The 22,559-nt window shown below is 48.1% G+C and overlaps 1 protein-coding gene across 3 annotated transcripts in view; it reads left to right on the top strand.

Annotated features, from left to right (window-relative positions):
* Positions 1-1,164: 1,164 nt before the first annotated feature.
* Positions 1,165-22,559, top strand: part of TMEM135 (transmembrane protein 135) — a 387,108-nt gene continuing 365,713 nt past the window's right edge. Inside the window, exon 1 of one of the 3 annotated variants that reach the window (XM_045020247.1) lies at positions 1,165-1,541. In XM_045020247.1, coding sequence (XP_044876182.1) covers positions 1,401-1,541 — 141 coding nt within the window. In that variant the 5' untranslated portion in view covers positions 1,165-1,400. The remainder of the gene's footprint in view (positions 1,542-22,559) is intronic. The other 2 variants (XM_045020259.1, XM_045020252.1) reach the window with 2 other exon arrangements.

The following is a 22,559-nucleotide window of genomic DNA, read 5'->3' as shown; positions in this document are numbered from 1 at the left end:
ACTCGCCAACATAACAGTCTGTTCTGGGGGTTAACTTGGGATGAAGCACGTCTCAAATAGCGAGCTTACAAGTGGCAATATAGCATGGTCCATGTTGATGCTTTTCTTGGTGTAACATAAGTCACTTAGAGGGGTGGGTTTTTTCCCACAGCTCTGAGTGACATAAGTTATACTAGCTCCACCTCCTCATCCAGCCCGCTCCACCTCTTCCGCCCCAGGCCCTGAGCTCCCCCATCCAGACCTCTTCACCTCCTCCGCCCCAGGCCCGGAGCCCCCCATCCAGCCCGCTCCATCTCCTCCACCCCAGGCCCGCAGCTCCCCATCCAGCACGCTCCACCCCTCCCATGCACGGAGCTCCCCATCCAGCCCGCTCCACCCCACCCATGCACGGAGCTCCTCATCCAACCCGCTCCACCCCACCCATGCACGGAGCTCCCCATCCAACCCGCTCCATCCCACCCATGCACAGAGCTCCCCTTCCAACCCACTCCACCCCACCCATGCACGGAGCTCCCCATCCAGCCCTGTCCACTCCACCCCGCCCATGCACGGAGCTCCCCATCCAGCCCGCTCCACCCTTCCCATGCACGGAGCTCCCCATCCGGCCCCCTCCACCCCTCCCATGCACGGAGCTCCCCATCCGGCCCGCTCCACCCCTCCCATGCACGAAGCTCCCCATCCGGCCCGCTCCACCCCTCCCATGCACGGAGCTCCCCATCCGGCCCGCTCCACACCGCCCATGCACGGAGCTCCCCATCCAGGCCGCTCCACCTCCTCCGCCCCATGCACGGAGCTCCCCATCCGGCCCGCTCCAACCTGCCCATGCACGGAGCTCCCCATCTGGCCCGCTCCACCCCGCCCATGCACGGAGCTCCCCATCCAGGCTTCTCCACCTCCTCCGCCCCATGCACGGAGCTCCCCATCCAGCCCGCTCCACCCCGCCCATGCACGGAGCTCCCCATCCAGCCCGCTCCACCCCGCCCATGCACGGAGCTCCCCATCCGGCCCCCTCCACCCCGCCCATGCACGGAGCTCCCCATCCAGCCCGCTCCACACCGCCCATGCACGGAGCTCCCCATCCAGCCCGCCTTCACAGAGCCGGCCCCTCGGCACCCCACAGAGCATGCACCCATGCGGGGCTCGCTGTCCCCCTGGCTGCTCCTCCCGCCGGATCAGTTCGGGTGGCCGCCAGCCTCGGGCAACACCAGGGCTGAGAGTCGCGTTCTGCTCATCCCGCCCGGGCGCGGGACGCGCTGATTGGCTGCAGCGCTCACGCGAGCCGCGCTGGGGGCGGGTTTGGCCGCGAGTAACCCCGGACGCGCGAGCTGCCCGCGCGACCTTTCTCCTGCGTTAGTGGTGCCGCGGCGCCCCCTCCCCGGCGGTCGCAGGAGAGCGGCAAGATGGCGGCGCTGAGCAAGTCCATCCCCCACAACTGCTATGAGATCGGGCACACCTGGCACCCGCACTGCGGCCAGGCCTTCGTGCACATCACCCGCGGGGCGCTGGCCGAGTCCCTGCGCATCTACGGCACCCTCTACCTGGTGAGCCCGAGCCCGGGCCCGAGCCCGGGGGGAGGGGTATGGGGCAGGGCCGGGGCCGGGGTCGGGGGGAGGATGGGCAGGAGTTTTTTTGGGGGGGGATATGGGGATGGGCGGGGAGGATGGGCAGGGGCTCTGTGTGTGTGGAGAATATGGGGGATGGGCAGGGGCTGTGTGTGTGTGTGGAGAATATGGGGGATGGGCAGGGGCTCTGTGTGTGTGGAGAATATGGGGGATGGGCAGGGGCTGTGTGTGTGTGTGGAGAATATGGGGGATGGGCAGGGGCTGTGTGTGTGTGTGGAGAATATGGGGGATGGGCAGGGGCTCTGTGTGTGTGTGGAGAATATGGGGGATGGGCAGGGGCTCTGTGTGTGTGTGTGTGTGTGTAGAATATGGGGGATGGGCAGGGGCTGTGTGTGGAGAATATGGGGGATGGGCAGGGGCTGTGGGGGGGTAGAATATGGGGGATGGGTAGGGGCTGTGTGTGTGTGTAGAATGTGGGGGAAGGGCAGGGGCTGTGGTGGGGATATGGGGGATGGGCAGGGGCTGTGGGGGGGAGAATGTGGGGGGTGGGCAGGGGCTGTGGGGGGGAGGTTGGGCAGGCCCAGGGCAGGGACTGGGGGGATGACATTGAGTAGGGTGGAGAGGATCAGGACAAGGGGTGGGGGCAGAAGGGAACAAAGCATCCTGTGTCTGGTGAGCCCTGAATGGGACAGGGGAGATGGGGGGAGGGGCAGTGGGACAGGAGGCGGTCACCAGGGTGAGTTCTGTTGGAGGAGGAGGAGAGAGGAAGAAAGCCCTTGACCTTTAGGGACAGTGAGGGGAACATGGATGCAGGGCACTGGGGATGACAGCATCCTTTACCAGGAGAGAGGATCAGGAGATCCTACAGGGAGTAGGTAGAGAACAATGGTGGTATCTCTGTCTTCTGAGGGGATACCTACCTGGGTGAGGCAGGGGTGTTGGGGATGGGGTGACTTTGGGGAAATTGGGCACCATTCCCAGTGCTTGAGATACTCCTTCCGCAAAGAGGAAACTATATGTGTAGGGATCTTTTTAGACAGGGAGGCTTCTGGGATGAATTCTGATGTAAGATTAAGGTATGTTACTCCTTATTTTGGAATGCATCTGGGATGAGCATCCTTGCCTCCCTTTCTTTGCACCCTGTACATCTTTGGGGTATCTGGGATATGTCCTCCCTGCTTAACTGTAGGTATTCTCTCCTACCTTTCCTCCACTTTGGGAGGTATTAGCTGTTCCTTTCTAAGTACATTTTTTTCTCAGGAAGTTACGTGCTTGCCTCTTGCTTACCTCTCCTTTGCTTCCATCAAAAGTTTGTATTCCTCGTTTTAAGTATACATATCCTACCTTTAACTATGTAATTTACAGGCCTCTGTATCCTGGGCAGGGCCGGCTCCAGGCACCAGCGTTCCAAGCTGGTGCTTGGGGTGGCAATCTGCAAGGGGCGGCAGTCCCTGTTGTTTTGCCCCCAAGCAGCTCGCCGAATTGCCGCCGCGGACGGCGGGGGCAGTCCTTGTATCCTTAGGGCGGCAGGTGCGTTTTCGCGGCGGTGGCAATTCGGGGGCAGCTTCTATGTTTAGCTGTCAGGGGCGGCTTCAGCTAAACATAGAAGCTGCAGCCGAATTGCCGCCGCCGCGGAAACGCGCCTGCCGCCCTAAGGGCACAGGGACTGCCCCCACCGTCCATGGCAGCACTTCGGCGCACTGCTTGGGGTGGCAAAAACTGTAGAGCTGTCCCTGATCCTGGGGAACATGTGCAGAAGAGGATATATATATATATATATATAGTTATGCAAGATGTATCTTCACCTTCCCAGCAGTAGCTTGTGAGGCCTGATGAGATATTTTCCTAGTTTGACTAGGTGAATAGTGATATTTCATTTGGCAGGAGAGAGATTGAAATTTACAAGATTTGTATGCTGTTTCAAGTGGTGACAGGTTAAAAGAGAAAATTTAGGGTATTGATCATTCTGTCAATAGCATCTGTGCAGCTCCCATTGGAATCAGTGGAAACTGCATTTTTTAAATTAAGAGGACAGTCAGGCTGACAATGTGTTAAGCATGGATTGTCAAAGGAGTGCAAATAGATTAGGCACCCATTTAATGGATGTTGGCCACCTAACCCACTTAGGTTCCTTCGAAAATACCAGCTTAAAGATTGGATTAAAATACTTCGTGCAATCCTTCCTTACAAGAGAGGGAAACGTGAAGATTTTAAGGAGAATCCAAAATGAGTAAGACTTATGGCACATCTGAACCCTGAATTGTAACAGCACTCATTGAATGAAAATGGTAACAGCTTGCTTCTGAGTTATAGTTTGTTGTTCCATAGAGAGAAATTCGCACACCAATCTTTACACAACCTTGTTATTTTTGTTTACCATGCTTAACTTTACCCATGTGAGTGATCTCACTAGCTTCAGTGGGGCGTACCGCTTGTGAGTAAAGTGAAGTGCACATGTGAGGTGTTTGCAGGACCTGGATCTTTGTTTGAACAACTCACAGCAATGACTAAAAAAAATCCAAATTGTGTGAAGAAAAATCAAATTCTGCATTTTATGTATTCTAACTTTAAGTTCTTCCTGTTCTATGTGCTTTACAGCTTCTGTTTCATCTTCTTAATTTTATTAGTGGGTAGTTAAGTGCTGTTTCCAGTACTTCTTTAGGCCCTGTCCTCTTCACAGCAGTAGAAATTTACATGCCTAGCCTTGTTCTCTGCCAAGCATGTAATTGTCTCTGTCTGTCTGTTTCTCTGATGCCACAAGTTAATAAGTTAGGTAAGTGGAGATAACTAAACTTTTAATCTTCCAAAAGTTTGTGTGGGAGTAAATTAGAGTGAACAGACAAGGAGAGAGTGACTGGCCAGAGGCCAGTGGTACGGAAATGAACATGTTTGGGGACCGTTGTGAGCCATAGTCCCAATTTGTAACATCTACAGCTTACACTTCTGAAATCTTTGCCCACCTCTCTGTCAATTGTGGAGACTGACTGACCCAATTAAATGTAGCCAGCATTTGATTAAAATTATTTGTAAGTGAAATGTTGGCCCAAAACAGTCTTTTTATATTGTTAAGCAGTCCTGATATTTTTTTACACACCCATGTAATGTGCTTAAATGTACTTTAGGTAAAAATAAGCCTGCAAGCTTAGTGTTCCAACTGTCTTTAGCTTTGCTTCAGTTAATTTTGGAAAACCTTCGCCATTGACCTACAGTAAATTGACAGCATCCTTTTAGGAGTATACCTAAAATCAGCTATATAAGTAAAGCTGTCAATATTCATATAACTATCTTGTTATGATGAGCCTTGTTGCTGTCTGTTATTTGTATTATTGTAGTGCCTAGGAGCTCTAATTGTGGAGCAGCACCCTGTTGCATGAGGCATTGGACAAACACAGAACAAAAAGAGGCTGGATAAACATTAAGTATTAAAAGTAACTGCCCCTAAACTGCAGTTTGTCAAAATAAATACTTTTAATTGTAGTGTCCTTACTTTGTTGTCTGTTTACTTGGTAATTCTCAGTGGGTCTTCCTGACACACACATTTAGAAGCTCATGTAGGCACAAATAGCTTCTGAGATGCTTATCCAATCCATGCTATGACTCCTATGGCCTGCCATTGCTCCCTGCGTTATTTACGCAATTTACATCCAGAATACAAAGTGTCTGCTCTATATTGGTAGGAAGGGTTTTTGAATGTTTGTTCAATAACTCATCATTGAGGGACCTCATTTCTGTAATTATGGTGTTTTTGGATCTGAATAGTTGCCGCCTTCTTATCCCCCTCATTCCCTGTGCCATCTTCCCCAAAACTTCTCCTTGTTCCCAATCCTGTGAATCTGGCCACTCTACAAAGGGATTTGAAAATAGACTGCTTTTATACTGCATGTCCAGACCTCCATCATAAATAAAAAGATCAATTTACATCTACAGGGTGCTTTTGCTCAGCTTTGAGCACCCATTAAATTTGAATGATTGTCTTTGAAAATTCCACCAACATGGGCTCCCATGCAACTTGTGCATAGCAAAATGCCAACTCATACAACTTCTGGCGTGACCAACTACCACTTGAAGCCCTAGACCAGTGGTCACCAACTGGTCGATCGCAATCTCTGGTGGCACAGTGGAGCAGCCGCTAAGACAGTGGCCCCGGGGGCGGGGGCGGGGGGGGCAGGGGTCTCCCACCGTGTGCTGCTCCTGCCTGCAAGTTCCGCCCCCGCAGGTCCCATTGGCCGGGAACGGGTAGCTGTGGCCAATGGGAGCTGCGGGGGCAGTGCTTGCAAAGAGGGGCAGCGTGCGGAGCCATATGCTGTGCCCCCCTCCAGGGGCTGCAGGGGCGCATTGGCCTCTTCTTAGAGTGGCGTTGGGGCTGGAGTAGGCAGGGAGCCTGCCTTAGTGGCAGCCATGCTACACTAGCAACCAGAAGCCTCTGGAGATAAGTGCTGCCTGGCATGAGGCTGCATTTCAACCACCAGCCCTGTGCCTGCACCCCGAACCCCCTCCTGCACCCCCAGCCCTGAGCCCCTTCTCAGAGCCAGCACCCCATAACCCCGCCTGCACCGCAACCCCCCTCTAAAGCTGGCTGCTCAAACCAACTGCAGATTACCCAAAGGAAACCATTTGCCAATACACATGCTAGTCATGTGTGTGAATTTGATGTGTCTAATGCATCACAGTCCTCAGTGAAGTCAATAGGAATTCTGAATCAGCTCCTTTCAAGCTCAGACCTTTGGTAGTCAGAGTGTGATTAACCTACAAGCCAAGACAAGCTCTACATTCACTGGTATTTTTTACTTACTTCCACTCAGTTTGAGTGAAGCAGAATCTTCAATTATATCTACAATTTGAAAGCCACATAAATAATAATTTTAGTGATGTGGTTTAAAATTTTTAGCTAAGAAAAAAAAGTTAAATATGAAAAGTTATGTTTTTCTTCAAATGCAAGGCCAGTTGCAAAAACAGAATATCACCTTTTACCCTTTTCAAGGAAACCTATAAAACACAGGGCTTGTTTACATTTGGTATTTTTGGACCAACTGCATGAGTAGAAAAAAATCTGTAGCGTAGACGAGCCCTAATCAGAAGTGTAATATTAAGAAGCATGCACCTCTTGGATCAAACTCCACATAACTGCAAGCTAAAGATCTCATGGAACTTTTTTTTGAAGAGTAATGAATAAATGCTGTTATACTGAGTAACATTCTAAATCCTTTCTCTTTATCACAGCAATGGATCCAAATATCCAAAACTGTGAACTGCTGAGTGCTGAATAGCGGCTCAGTTTGCTTACACCTTAGTGCACCACATGTATTTAACTTGCTACTTTGTAAACTGTTTCTAGATAACTTGAACATGAAAGGTGATGTGTAAAGCTAAATAAACCTCTACCTCGATATAACGCTGTTCTTGGGAGCCAAAAAAATCTTACCGTGTTATAGGTGAAACCGTGTTATATTGAACTTGCTTTGATCCACTGGAGTGCGCTGCCCCCCCCCCCCCCCCAGGAACACTGCTTTACTGCGTGATATCCAAATTCGTGTTATATCGGGTGGTGGTATATTGAGGTAGTGGTGTGGTCTCCTTTTTCACCACACAGTTTTCATTAAATCCTTGACCTGCCAAGTTTAGTGGCGCTATAGAGGTTTCTCCCCCCACTAGATATATTCTCTCATTTAATGAAACCAGGATTGATCTTTATTCTAAATAAGGGAATTTTCATTTGCCTCACGTTTTTATAGCAGAAGCATGTTATACATCAGAAAGTGTAGTAGATTGAATTTGTGAATAAGTAAATTGAATTATGCGAATTTGTCATTTATAATTTGAATATTAAAATTTACTCAATTGTATATCCTTTTCTGTAGAAAGAAGTAGTCATTTTAAAAATTTAGTTCAGTATTTGTCCTAAACTGTTGTTTTCTAAATGGGTTTGGATATACTGTCTTGATTTCAGTTGGGCTTAAGAAAAATGTGAGTGGATGTAAGAGAATATAATAGTGTGTCTATTGGTCAACAGTGGTCTGTGGAATCAGGTTTTTTGGGTCTTCTATTCAGCCTGCCACTGTGACCTTGAGTAAATCATTTCACCTTTGTGTGCCTCAATTTTCCCATATATAAAATGGGTATACTAATCCACATGAGACCAAACTTGTGGAATTAGTGGCATGAGGCATGATAATTAATTCTTGTAAAACACTTTGAGGTACTCAAAAAATTCTGTAAAAGTGAAAATTATTACTTAGAAAAGTCTAGGGATTTTTTTTTTCCAGCAGATGTAATCATACCAAACCTCTGAGCTCCAAAGAGTGTCAAGTATAAACAAGGCAGCAATCTTAGAGCAGGAACAGCTACAGCAACTGACGTTCTGTTGACAGATTGGCTAGCCAGAGACAACTTAAAGGAGGTACCGAACTGTCCCCAAAATAGTGGGCATTTTTTAGATGCTCTATTTTTCCACTAACTTGAGCAGCCAAGGAATCTCTGAGCAGACAGACACTGTTGGCTGCTGGTGAACTCATTGACTGCTGGATCTGCGATCCTTTCCCGATTTCCCAATAATAATCCTGAGTGGGCACATTTTGATTTTTCTTGTGGCCAATGACTATCATCTCAAAAGCCAGGGATAGATATGAAAGTGCAGCCCAAAAATAATGCTTTCAGGAGGCTAGATAGCTATCCATTACTGCTAATGCTATTAAAACCATGCCCAAGCTTGTTGAAACATCACAGACCTGTCTGTGCTGGTCCTACTCTTCCTACTTTGTTTAGGGTGACCAGATAGCAAGTGTAAAAAATCGGGACGGGGGTTGGGGGTAATAGGTGCCTATATAAGAAAAAGCCCCCAAAATCAGGACTGTCCCTATAAAATCGGGACATCTGGTCACCCTAACTCTGTTAGTGTTTGAAATGGTGCTAGCCATATGTACAAGTGCTGCCAGTACTATGTAGACATGTTATCTTTTAAAAATGTAATTCTAATTTAGCTGTTCCTATAAAGCATCTGAACTGTAACATTTAAGAGTATTTAGTATCTGCTTGTGAGGTATTGCTGATGGTCAGGAGTGTGTCTGTTGAATAGAGCACTCTTGTTTGAATACTGGAAACAGAACATGTAATATAATGGAAGAGGCAACAGTAGATGGCTGGTGTCTTTGACTCCCAGTATTCTATAATACCTCTGTTACCAGCGTCATTGTAAGGCTTTGTTCTTTAATACTTGTCATTCACTTTGCTATCTTCAGAAGGAAGGTGTTGTAGGAAAAAGTGCAAAATAGTTAGTTGACAGTAGTGCTAAAAAGACTGGAATAAGTTTTATAATAATGTTTTTCTTTGAAGGTGCTCATGACTAAAGGCCTCCTGAGTGCCCAAGAAAATATGACCAAAAGTCCAGTGTAAATAAGGCCCAGTAAATAAATAAGGTTTAGTAATTAAAAATGGAAAGGAAGCAGAACAGAATAGAAAAGTGTATTTTTGTATTTTGAGTCATTAAGAATTGGCCTACTTCCTAAGAATGCAAACAGACTGAGGAGAAAATGATTTTTTAGACTCCTTCACTTAAAATATTTAAAGCTGGAAAGGAGGACCTTAGGTAGTTGAAGTATCAGGTTTGAAACATGTAGGCCTCTGGAGCTATAGGTTCAAATTATAGGAAGGTCTATTTTAACCCTTCAGTTTTTTAATGTGGATATCATGATCTTTTGTCCACTTGCTGTATGTGGGTCTCCTGAATGACAGACTTAAAAAAAAATCCTGATTGCTCTGTGTGAACATTTGAAATTTTTGTGGTACATTTCTTCAAAAGCAGTAGTGTTAGCTAGTGTCATGATTAAAATTTCATTGATTATGATAGACAGAATTTAATCTTGCAATTTCATTTTGCTAAAGTATTCTTCACTTCCTCTTCTAAACTGTTGGTAATCACCTTCTGTATTTTATCTCAGAGGTGGCTGAATTACTGTGGTGGTAGAAATAATTGTTTTGCATAGTGTATGTAGATAAATATACATTTAGAAAGCCCTTGGCAAAATGTCTGAATAAAAAGTATAATTACAAAATAGTATTGTATTAGAGGAGAAGGAGAAAGCACTAATGATGGATAACCTATTATTTGTATCATTGTAGCACCTAGGAGCCCCAGTCACAACTAGGATGCCATTGTGCTAGCCACTGTACAGACAGAACAAAAAGACAGATCGTGCCCCAATGAGCTTACAATCTAAGTGTAAGACAAGAGCAGACATACAGGCAGGGGAATACAAGGAAACAATGAGACAGTTTTGGTCAGTGTGATAGGCTGTGGTCTCCACACACCAGTAGCCTAATTGTTGTCAAGTTTTTAATGACCTAAACTCTTCAACAGGCAGAAATTTTCTTGTTGCTTGTAGTGAATGTCAGCAAGAGGGTGCTGCTGAACCAGTGCAGAAGTGTAGACAGGACCAAACCATGTCTAGCATTACTACAAGTGTAGACAAGAACAAATGATCTTTACCGTGATTTCATAAACTGTCTTTGAGGTTTGGGCAACTTTGTATCATTTTCCGTGCTAGCTCAGGTGCACCGATTGCTGAGCTATGTTGTTGGCAACAAAACTTTCTAGTGTAGACAGGGCTCTGTGGAAGCCAGAAAATAATTAACAAGGATTTGAAGAGATCTTAATGAATGTTAGTTAGTTAGCATGAGTTAGGCTAGCTGTGATCCTAATGATGTGAGATTTGTAGAAGCAAGATAATGTAAGACAGAGTGAACTGTGTGAAAGTTATTACGACCTTGCAATGTGCAGTCTTGCTTTTTTCTAGTAGTGAGACAAATAAGATAGCAGAAAGGCTTATGTATAAACAAATGCAATTGTTTTTTCTTTACTGTCTCCATGATTGCTAGCTATTGTCTGTAACAAAAGTATAAATGCTTGCTGTATTTGTTTACTAATTGAGAGAGACCTGTCCGGGACAAGGGGCAATCCTGTTTCCTAGGACACTCCCTCCCTCTATTGTAATTACTAGAGAAAGAATAAAGTATTTAATTTTGCTGCACCCAAACAGAAAGCGAGAACTGAGTTTTTCTCCGACAGCTCTAATGGGCAAAGCTGAAACCTTTTTTCAGAATGATCCCATTAAGGACTAAAGCAGGGAGGAAGAAAGAGTTCATGGGGAAGGAGATGTGGCATCTGGAGGTAGTTTGGGGCCAGAGGAGGAGGAGGAAGGTTACAAACAGGCATTAACTGCTTTGTAACTTTGCCTTCTGTTCCATGTGACAATACAGTAGAATCTAGACTTTTTTGAATACCAGTATTATCAGTGATCATTTTTATGAACCATTTTTTCCCAATTGGAGGGAAAATAATTATATTATGAAACGATATGAATAAGTACAGTAGAACCTCAAAGATACGAACACCAGAGTTACGGACTAACTGGTCAACCGGCTACCATGTGGAACCGTAAGTAAGCAATCAGACAGTAGCAGAGACCACCTCCCTTCGCACCCACCCCAAAGTAGCAAATACTGTACTGTGCCTGTATTGCATCTTAAAGGTAGGCACATCTGGGCTGCCTGTCCCCACCCCACCCCCTATTTGCCACATGGGGGGAAATCACTTACAGGTAGGAGGTAAAGACACTGAGTTTCATAGGCACAGCTGTGGGCTCCTGAGCAGGAGCAGTGCTGGAGTCTGCAGCTTTCCTGTAAGCCACGGGCGCAGTCCCCCGCCCCCTCCGGAAGAGAAACTTCCTGAGTTCCTGCAGGAACCTGGCCTCGAGTGTTGCTGCTGGAGTGGGAGCCCAAGCTCCTGCCTGGATGTTGCGCTCTGGAGGAGCAGCTCAGTTTTAAAGGCCACAGCCTGCACCACGTACCCACGGACACTGCAGTGCCTCACTCATCACCCTTGCAGCCTGGGGGGCTAGGCAGCCACTTACAGGTAGGAGATGAAGACACTGAAGTTCGCAGGCATAGAGGTGAGCCCTCTCTCTGAGCAGTCCACCCTGAGGAGCATCCCATAATATCTTGTTCAGAGTTATGAACATTTCAGAGTTACAAACAACCTGCATTTCTGAGGTGTCTGTAACTCTGAGATTCTATTGTAGTTGTCGTCTGTTCGCATTCTGGTGCCTTCAATGCATTGGATATCACTTTGTAGTGTTTATAGGGCAAGAAGAAAGTGATGTGGTGCATCATAGAACAACTTATGCACGGTGCCTACTGTAATTTTGAGAAGTTCAGTTTTATGAACTCTTTCTCCTGGGGGAGTTCTGCGTCACTGCGCGCACACAGAATTCATGTGCCATGCGGAATTTTCCCCCTGCGGAAAATACATTCTGCTGGAAAGGTGCTGCACTTACGCCTTTCGCCAGAGCCTGTTGTGGCGCCAGAACAGAGAGCAGTGGCTCCCGGGCAATCCCAGCTGTGGATAGGGAAGAGAAGAGGCTGCCTTTTTCACAGCGCCCTGCCTGTGAGGCCAGGTCAGGAGGCACAGGATATGAGGGGGGGATGTACAGCGTGGGGCACATGGGGCTGCTGGGAGGGGTGTCACAGACTGGGGCAGGGGCTGAATGGAAGTGGGGATGCAGGGACACATGGGGATGGGGGAAAGGGGTAGCTGCTTATGTGCTACCTCACACAAGTGACTTAACTGTTTATTCACCAAGCAAACACAGCTTGTACAAGCTACTCTTAATGCCATGGTTGTGAAAAAGTCCCTCGACTGGTGGAAAGACACTCACAATGTTTGCACAGGAGTCCCGTTTGCTCAGCCATCTCTGATGATAGTAATAACAACAAATGCATCCCTGTTTGGATGAGGAGCTCATCTAGACACACTCACTGCTCAAGACAGGTGATCTTCCGAGCCCACTCTACACATCATCTTGCTGGAACTCCGGGCGTTCAGGAATGCCTATTTTCATTTTATGCTGTTGATCAGGGGCAAATACATGAAGATCATGACAGATAACATGTCATGTATGTTTTATATAAACCATTAATGGGTAGCAAGATCACCCTTCCTCTGTGCTGAAGTGATGAGACTCTGGAATTGGTGCATATGAAATCACAGCAGTTTCCCTTCTGAGCATTCCAAACATCACGGATACCCTCAGCAGACACTTTTTTGCTCAGGACCACTAATGGAAAATAGATCCCATCATGCTCCACCACATATTATGGTGGTAGAGCATCCTGCAGGTAAACCTGTTGCCATGGCCAGAAGCAAGAAATGCATTCATTTCTTGAGAGGTGGATTGAGTCGCTGCTCCTTGGGAGATGTCTATCTCTTTCATTAGACGTTGGGTTTGCTGTATGCATTTTCCTCCAATTCTTCTAATATCCAACGTGCTGATCAAGGTAAGGAAAGATAAGGCCAGGGTTATTCTGGTGGTCCTAATGTGGCCAAGACAGACATGGTTTCCTTTTCTCATCTAGTTGGCTGTTTGTCAACCGATCACCCTTCAGATGTCCTCATCTTCTCTCTCAGGATGCCTGTCAAATTCTTCACTCCAACCTGGAAGTTCTTTTCCTCAAAGCCTGACTAATCAATGGCTCACGTGATTAGACTCAGTCTGTTCTGAGGAGGTAACCAGAGAATTGTTGCATAATAGGAAGCAGTTTACTCATAATATTTACCTACAAAAGTGGCTGAGATTCAGCTACTGATGTGACACTTTCCACCAGGGTCGTCTTCGCTGTCATATACTAGACAACATCCTGGAAATGAAAAAAGACAGGGTTGTTTCTGAATTCGATTAGAGTACTGTAAGGGTCCATGTACGGGTCCCCTTGTCGGGTGAGGGGTCGCTCTTTGCCTTCGGGGCGCCTGGGAACCAGGCCGCCTCAGTACAGGAGGCTGAGTAAGCAGTTCAGTATTAAAGCCCATGCCCTAGGTCAGGGCGGGCCAACAACCAGTAGTTCTGGGCTCAGGCCCTCAGGCAGGGGCTGAGCAACCAACCAGTAGTTCAGGGGCTCAGACCCTCAGGCAGGGGCTGAGCAAACAAACAGTTCAAGTCTCTAAAGCCCACGCCCGAGCTCAGGGCGGGGCAGCAACACAGGCACAGGGCTCAGACCCTCAGGCAGGGCTGAGCAGCAGTTCAGTTTGTAAAGCCCCAAGCTCAGGGCGGGGCAGCAACAGGTACAGGGCTCAGACCCTCAGGCAGGGCTGAGCCAGCAGTTCAGTTTGTAAAGCCCAAGCCCTGGCTCAGGGCGGGGCAGCAACACAGATACAGGGCTCAGACCCTCAGGCAGGGCTGAGCAGCCAACAGGTAAGTCCAGGCTTCTACGCCGGAGTGTTGGGGTGAGGGGGAGACTGCCACCCGTGAGTGGGCCGTGGCAGGGGGGGACGCAGGCCCACCCACTCCACCGCGTCCCAGCCCGGGGCCCTAGCAGCGGTGTGGATCCGCTGCAGTCAGTGGGGATCCTGGCTGCAACACACTGACATAGGCTCAGAGTTGGCTACAGCCAGACTGGGGTCGGCTATCCCCGGGCCACTTCCAATCTCCCCCTCCATTGGTACCTGTGTCGTCGTGGCTTCGGCCGGGGGGTCCACCAGCATCGGCTCCTCAGGAGACGAGTGCACGGGTGGGCTCGACTCCTTCTCAGGGTAGCGGGAGCGGGGCAGGCTCGGCCAGTCCTCCTCGGGGTAGTGGGGCCGGGGCAGGCTCGGCCAGTCCTCGGGGTAGCGGGGCTGGGGCAGGCTCGGCCAGTCCTCCTCGGGGTAGTGGGGCCGGGGCAGGCTCGGCCAGTCCTCCTCAGGGTACCGGGCTTGGGGAAGGCTCGGTCCAGCAGGAGCTCTGGCACCAGCATCTGTCCTCTCCAGCGGCCAGGGCGCAACTGAGCGTTGGGTCTGGGCCTTTATACTTCCTGTCCCGCCCCTTGACTTCCGGGGGGCGGGGACAGGTGGCGGTGACTCCGCCCACTTCGGCGGCTGTTCTGGCTCAGCCCTCTCAGGTGCAGCTGGGAGCCAGGCCGACTCACTACAAGTACTTTTGGCAGCTGTTACGATGTTCCATTCCCTGGTGGAAGGTTTTTTGGTATTCAGCCATCCAGTGGAGAGGTTTCTCAAGGGGTGGGTGTGATGTTCCCCTGGTGTTATCTGGACTGGTGATCTGCTAGGTCGCTCCAATCCTCGACTCTGGGAGCCAGCCTTACCCTGCTCTGTTGTGAGAACCCCCACTCATGGACTCTTCACGCACAGCCTCTGGCATGTAAGCTGCTCCCAGCTATGTGAGTGAACACTTTTGGCCAGCCACTGCTTGGATTGTGCAACCGAATGAGACTAGCCAATATCTCCAGTCCCAGACAGAACCCTCGGAATCTCCATCTTTCAGTGTCCAGTTACGCCCGCTGGACGCTGCAAGCTTATATGAGTTTGTCAATTTAACAAAGAAATTGATATGTACCAGGCTTGTTATCCCAAGGGGAGTCTCTGACACACTTCAAACCAAACACACTGCTTCAGGTAGGATAAACAAACAAATTATATCTCCAATTATTATTATTTATTAATTAACTACAAAAGATAGATTTTAAGTGATTATAAGTCAAAGCACAAGAAGTCAGATTTGGTTAAATGAAATAAAAGCAAAACACATTCTAAGCTGACCTTAACACTTTCAATGCCCTTACAAATTTAGATGCTTCTCATCACAGGCTGGCTGGTTGCCCTTGAGCCAGGCTCTCCCCTTTGATCAGTGCTTCAGTTGTTTGGTGGTGCTGTCTCTAAATGGAGGTGGAAGAGAGCATAGCAAATGTCTCTCCCTTTTATCATGTTCTTTTTTCCCTCTTGGCTTTGCTCGCGCCCCCCACCCCCTTTCAGAGTCAAGTGAGCATTACTTCATCATAGTCCCAAGCTGATCAAGGGAAGGGGGGTGACTCCCTTGGATTTTTTTTGTTGCTGCCTAGGCCAGCGTCCTTTGTTCCTGTGAGACTGGGCTGAGTTTGTCCCGTACATGCCCTGGTGAGTGTGAATTACCCCTCTGTTCCTGGAGAGTTTTGCCCTGAGCTTGTTTTAAGCCATGAGGATACATTTTCAGCCTCATAACCATATACATGAAATTACAACCTATAACGTAACTATAACATTACTATAACAACAATGCTCAGTGCATAATGAGCCTTCAGAAGACACCTGACATGACAAACTTTGCACTGGATACCACACAATCATATTATAAGAATGAACATGGGGATGCAGGGTGTTCCCCCAAGATACAGAGTGTCACAGTAAAGAATCATTTTGCACAAGTCAAACATCCTACCCTGATTTGGGACCTCAATTTGGTGCTTAGATGCCTTACAAGAGCCCCGGTTGAACCTGTGGCAACCTGCTCCCTCCTTGACTTATTGTTGGAAGTGGCCTTCTGGTAGCCATTACTTCTGCTTGAAGAGTTGGGGAGATTAGAGCTCTGATCGCATGTCTTCCTTTTATAGTATTTTTCAGAGACAAGGTCACATTATGACTACACCCCAAATTCTTACTAAAGATGTCCTCTGATTTTCACCTTAACCTGCTTATTCATCTTCCACTTTTCTTCCCTAAACAACACCTGAATAAGGAAGATTTGATATTGCACACACTCAGTGTCAGAAGGGCTTAAGCCTTTTACCTGGGCAGGACTAAGCCAAGCCATTTAGAAAATTTCCCAGATTTTTTTATGTCTATTGCAGACAGATCTAAGGGATCTCCAGTTTCCAAGCAAAGACTTTCTAGATAGATATCTGACTTCATTATCTGTCAGTCTCATGATCTTCAACCTCCTTCCAGAGTAGTAACCCCTTCTTTACTTTGATAACCATTCCTAAGAATGTTCCCATTACTGAAATATGTAGAGCCACAACTTGGACTTCCATACATCCCTTTTCTGAACATTGTGCAGTAACTCATGACTCAGCTTTTGATGCTATGCTAGGCTCTACTGTGCTGTCTTCAGTTTTGGACTCTACTCCGAAGCCCTCCGTTCCTTAGAGGGTACTGCTTGGTACTGAAGTGAAGCACCCATAGGGACACTAGTTGAAGAAGAAATTACTCACCCTGTGCAATAGCTGTGGTTCTTTGAGATGTGACCCCCCTATGGCTGCTCCACCACCTGTCCTTCATCTCCTCAGCTTTGGATTTCTCGGCTATGGAAGGAGTCGAGGGCAGTTCGTCTGTACAGTTCTATATAGCCACGGTGGAGAGCACAAGGCTGGATAGTGTGCATGTGTGGGCCGAACAGGGATTGCTACATAAAATCTCTGATCAAAGGTGCATGGGGTGCATACTCACCTGAAGTGGAGCACCATAGGAAGGAACTGAAGTGGAGCATCCATAGGGGGACAGATCTTGAAGAACCACTATTACTGCACAGGGTGAGTAACCTCTTCTAGTCCCCTCATGTGAACACTAGACCATTCTGATTCAAAAATAAATTTTATATTTAAACAATGTGTGTGTATATATTACTCTTTGTCTCTCTCATTCTTAAAGCAGTATTATGTAATTTGGCAACTAGCTTACAGTCTCTGACACTGGGTTCTGAAACTGCCACAAATACTACTTTTTAACTGTGCTCACTATGTGCAGAAGATCTTTGGTGGGTCACTGCTTTTCTGAAAAATGTTTAAAAAAATTGCCTTGAACTCAAGCTCTTAGCCATTTATAAATGCTATAATTTCCATCTGAAGATAATTTTACAGTAATATAAAATATTTTATTCTGATTTTTAGTCTTATTATCAGGTGATCATATTGTAATGTGCTAGTTTTCAAAAATTATCAAATAATTATCATTCCCAAACTTACAATCTAATTAAGCCTCGCCTATACTAGAAAATTGTACTGTTTTAACTATAGGGAGTATAGTTAAAGTGGTACAATCTTCCTGATGTGAACACAGTTATACTTTATGCCAGTATAGCTATTCATGTAAGGAAAGGGGATTAACTTTACTGGTAAGTCACCAGTATCTCAGTATAACTGTTATGCTGGGGGAATTCTGCACCATTGTGTGCATGCAGAATTCATGTCCCCCACAGATTTCTTTGCTTTCCAGCAGAAAAATGCTTTCCTGAAGCAAAGGGAAGCTGCAAGAGTAGCCACATGCTCCTCCCTAGTAGCATGGGCCTGGAGCAGCTGGTGGAGAGGTAAATCATTGGGGGGGGGAGAGGGGCTGAGTGTGCCCTGGCTGGTGACTCCTAGCCTGCATCAGACTCAGCTGCTAGCCCCGGCTGGGCTGGGGACAGGGGAGGATGGGATCTCTTCTTCCCCTTCAAGGAGGAGTTGTGGGCCAGTCAGATCTATCCTCAGAAGCCTCCCCTGGCTGCAGAAAGTGTTGCATCCGTTGGGGCCCCCTTCTGCTTCCTGCCCCCATTGCTCCTCCGCTGTGTGGGGAGGGGTCCCTGTATGAGGAGCTCTTCCCCCATCCGCCTGACCCCCTTCATACAGACAACCCCCGCCGAGCCCCCTGGATTCCCACCCTGCTGAGCCTTGCCCTCCTGCCCCCCGCATCCAGACCCCCCCCCTGCATCCAGACCTCCACCTGGACCACCCCCTGTGAGCCCCCTGCACTCAAACCCCCACCCCATTGATCCCCATTCCTCTCCACCTGGACAACACTGACAAGCTCCCCACATCCAGACTCCTACCCCACTGAGCTCCTAGCACTGGCACTCAGACCCCCACCCCACTGGGTCCCACTCTCCCAGCACCCAGACTCCCTGCTGGGTCCCCCACATCCAGCCCCTTCCTCGCTGAGCCCCAACCACCTTTGCCTGGGCTTCCCCCCACCGCAGAGTCCCATTTCCCATGCATGCAAATCCCCCACTGAGCCGCCCGCACCCAGATTGCTGCACTCAGATTGCCCCACACAGAACTCTCACCCCACACCTGAATCCCTCACACAGTAGGCCCCTCTTCCCATGCTGAACCTGCCTGCCTCACACCTGGATCGGGTGTGAGAGACACTGTCCCTCTCGTTTGCTATATTGGTGCACCTGGCATAGAGGGGTGGGGCCCCAGGGTGTTTCTGGGGCAGGCCTGGCCCTTGTGCTGTGTCAGGGACGGGTGCAGCCTCACTGCTGAGTCCATGTCCTGGGGTGTGTGGGGGTGTGTCTGGGGGGTGGGGTGGTGGTGCTGCAGGGTCATCTCCCACCTCTGTGCAGCTAATGGCCTGTGCTCCCCACTGCCATGCTGGAGCCTCCACATGTATTTATTGACAAAATATGCAGAATTTTAAAATATTGTGTGCAGATTTTTTTTTGGTGTAGTATTCCTTCCAGAGTAAACTGTGTCCATATTAGGGCTTTTACCAGTATAACTATTTCGGTTAAAAAATATTGTATCCACCTGAAACAGTTATATTGGTAAAACTTTCAGATGTAGACTAGACCTTAGACAATACTGACAATGTAAGGGAGAAAAGTAGTATTACCTTCATTTTACGTATAGGTAGTGTCCTATCAAATTCATGGTCCATTTTGGTCAATTTCATGGCCATGGGACATGAACATAAGAACGGCCGTACCGGGTCAGACCAAAGGTCCATCTAGCCCAGTATCTGTCTCCCGACAGTGGCCAATGCCATGTGCCCCAGAGGGAGTGAACCTAACAGGCAATGATCAAGTGATCTCTCTCCTGCCATCCATCTCCATCCTCTGACGCAGGGGTCCCCAGCCTTTTTAGGTCCAGGGACCGGTTTCGTTTGCCGGACCCTCCGCAGGCGTGCCTGCGGGAGGTCCAGCTGAGCCGCGGGACGAGCGCTCCCTCCGCAGTCGTGCCTGCGGGAGGTCCGCTGCTCTCGGGGCTCAGCAGGAGCTTCCGCAGGCCCGCCTGCGGGAGGTCCAGCTGAGCCGCGGGACGAGCGCTCCCTCCGCAGTCGTGCCTGCGGGAGGTCCGCTGCTCTCGGGGCTCAGCTGGACCTCCCGCAGGCATGCCTGCGGAAGCTCCACTGGGTCGGTTCGCGGCCCGGTTTCTAAGAGGCCGCGGACCGGTACCGGGCCGCGGACCGGGGGTTGGGGACCCCTGCTCTGACGAACAGAGGCTAGGGACACCATTCCTTACCCATCCTGGCTAAACTAGTCAATTTCACGTTTTCAGGTGTTTACATCTGAAATTTCATTGTGTTGTAACCATGGGGGTCCTGACCCAAAAAGGGGGCTGTGAGAGGATTGCAAAATGGTTGTTGGGTGGGGGGGGGTCACGGGATTGCCACCTTCACTTCACCGTGGAGCTTCCTGCAGCCGGAGGAGGCTTCCAGAGGTGGAGATGGGTCTGATTTCCCCCGTGCTGCTGGGAGTGCCAGCCAGTGGCGGATTAACGCATGGGCCCACAGGGGCCTAGAAAAATGGGTGCCCTGAGCCCCTGCAGACGCCATGGGCATGGAAGCCTTGAGCCTGGGTGTTCTGAGCCCCGGCAGGAGCTGGGTGGCAGGTGCCCTGAACCTCATCAGGAGCCGCAGGGTGGAAGCCCTGAGACCAGGCACCCCAAGCCCCGGCAGGAGCCAGAGGACAGAAGCCCTGAGCCCTAGCAGGAGCCACAGGAGCAGAAGCCCCGAGCCCGGGTGCCTCGAGCCCTGGCAGGGGCCGTGGAGGCGAGAGTCCTAGCAGGAGCCGCAGTGTGGAAGCTCTGGCAGAAGCCATGGCACGGAAGCCCCAAGCTCAGCTCCTGCCCAGGCTGGGGAGGGACAGGACTTGCTCTTCCCCAGCACATCTGTTCTCGGTGGGGAGATCAGATCCCCTCCAGATACCTTCCCCAGCTGCAGGAAGCTCTGGGGCTGCTGCAGTGCAAAAGCCCTGGGTGTACCACCTTTGCTTCTGCGCTGCCTCCGAAGGTGGGTCTGATCTCCATATTGAGACTGACCTTGCTGGGGAAGAACAAGTCCTGTCCCTCTCCAGCCCAGCTGGGGCGCTCCCAGTGTCATGAAGGAGACTGGATTTCATGGGGAAGGGCGTATTTCACGGTCCATGACACATTTTTCATGGCCTTGAAGTTGGTAGGGCCAACATAGGGAACTGAGGCTCAGAGACTGAAAGTTGTCGAGGTTACACCGGGAGTCTGTAACAGAGCCAGGATTTGAACCCAGGCTTCTGAGTCCCAGTCCAGTTCTTTTTAATTTTCTCTTTTGTGCCTTATTCCCTGACGTTAGTGCTCCTTTTGTCCTTCTCTTCCGTTCTTGAATTTGTCATTTCCCTGTGCTTGTAACAGCCCACTTCATCTGATGCACTTAGCACCTTCCCTTTCAAATCCTTCTTTAGAGTTCACTGTTTCTATTTAATATTCCAGTGCTGATCTCTTTTTTGGCACTGTTTGCTCCTTAATTGCTTGTGTGATTTCTGTTGTAAGGTCCCCAGGGCAAGGATCTTGTACACCTATGTGTTGGTAAAGGCTGTGTATGTTGTATAGTCTATAGTAAATCCTGTCCACGTGTGATAACCTGTTTTGTCTATCATCCTGGAGATGATACTGCTTGAACATTTAATTTAGTGGCTAGTTGCCAGATTACAAGGTAGTTTGTTTTTGTTCACCTTTGAAACATGAAAATAATTATTCTGTTGCTATTTTTAGGTTTAATCTGATCAAATGTGAAAAAAATGTATTAATTGTACACTGGTGGTGGCAAAATTTGTAGATGTTCGGTAGGTTGCATAGGTATCCTGCAGGCCCTAAAGGTCTTCCTTACTTGCTGGTGGTGTTCCAGAAGGTTGTAGTGAAATTATTAATGAAAATCAAGGCAAAAATTTTTAAACAATTATTTAAATACAATTTTTACTCCAATAAATATTAACCTTTGAACCCTGATTACACTATAAGAGGCATGTCTACTCTAATTTAAGCCCCATTTCAACCTGAATGTTGTATCTTGAAAAATTAACTTGCAGATGCATGCCCAGTGGCACATTTTTGTAGGATGTAGCATGTGCTGTGCATGGGATATGAGAGTTTAGCTCTAGCTGTATATTTTTATGCAGCCTGGTTTAATGTCAATTAAGGTATTACTCGAGACTATTTACATTTACTTGCTTTTGTTGAAGTACAATTCTAAAATGTATGATTCATTCAAAAATTTTAAACATGATAGATTTATTTGTTCCTTCCCTTCATAATGCAACCAGAGGAACCCTCATGGGGCTGAGTTTTATCCTCCTCTATTTGTATGTTCAACGCCCATTGACTTCCAGTAACATTTAGTCAGTTGGAAACTTTTACTTTGAGGACAGAGTGAAAAAGCCTTTGACAGTTTAGCCCATGGGTTCTCAGACTTTTGTTCTGGTGACCCCTTTCACACAGCAAGCCTCTGAGTGCGACCTCCCTTATACATTAAAAACACTTTTTTATATATTTAACACCATTATAAATGTTGGAGGCAAAGTTGGGTTTGGGGTGGAGGCTGACAGCTCGCGACCCCCCATGTAATAACCTCGTGACCCTCTGAGGGGTCCCGACCCCCAGTTTGAGAACCTCTGATATAACCAAATGCTTGTCCCTGTCTGCACTGGTATCAGAACCATGGCAGCTACAAGTATATGTTAAACACATTTGTTCTAGCAGAATTTCCCTGATTAGTATTTGTTCAAACTGTGTTGTCTCTACCCATGACATTAATGTAATAATGTAAACATTCCATGTCCTCAGTAATCAGATATTGTGCTAGTGCCTGGGCAGGAAAAACTGTCATTACTACTATTATTATTATCATAAATACATTTGTAGTCATGCTTGCTGATTATACTGTGGCCAGGAAAAGAGATCTGTGTGCACGTGAATGCACGTGTTTTTATCACTGCGTCGAATGTTAACAGTGATTTATAAAAGACTTTTTATAAACATTGTCAGCCGTTGCAAGAAATAAACATGTTTTTTCGATACCTAGTGAGCGGTGTTGTAACTGTTTATTCAAAAGACACTTTTTTTTTTTTTGGCTTTCACAGTTCAGTGGTTATAAGCTCTTTGTTAGCATGATAACTTATCCATAATTGTTATAATTTTTTCTTTTCATGGGTTATTAAATTGTCTAATGGGATTACTTTTATTCATCTTACATATCCG

This window comes from Mauremys mutica, chromosome 1, assembly GCF_020497125.1.
Source record: "Mauremys mutica isolate MM-2020 ecotype Southern chromosome 1, ASM2049712v1, whole genome shotgun sequence".
Taxonomy (NCBI): Eukaryota; Metazoa; Chordata; order Testudines; family Geoemydidae; genus Mauremys; species Mauremys mutica.
This window is presented reverse-complemented; position numbering and strand designations above follow the sequence as displayed.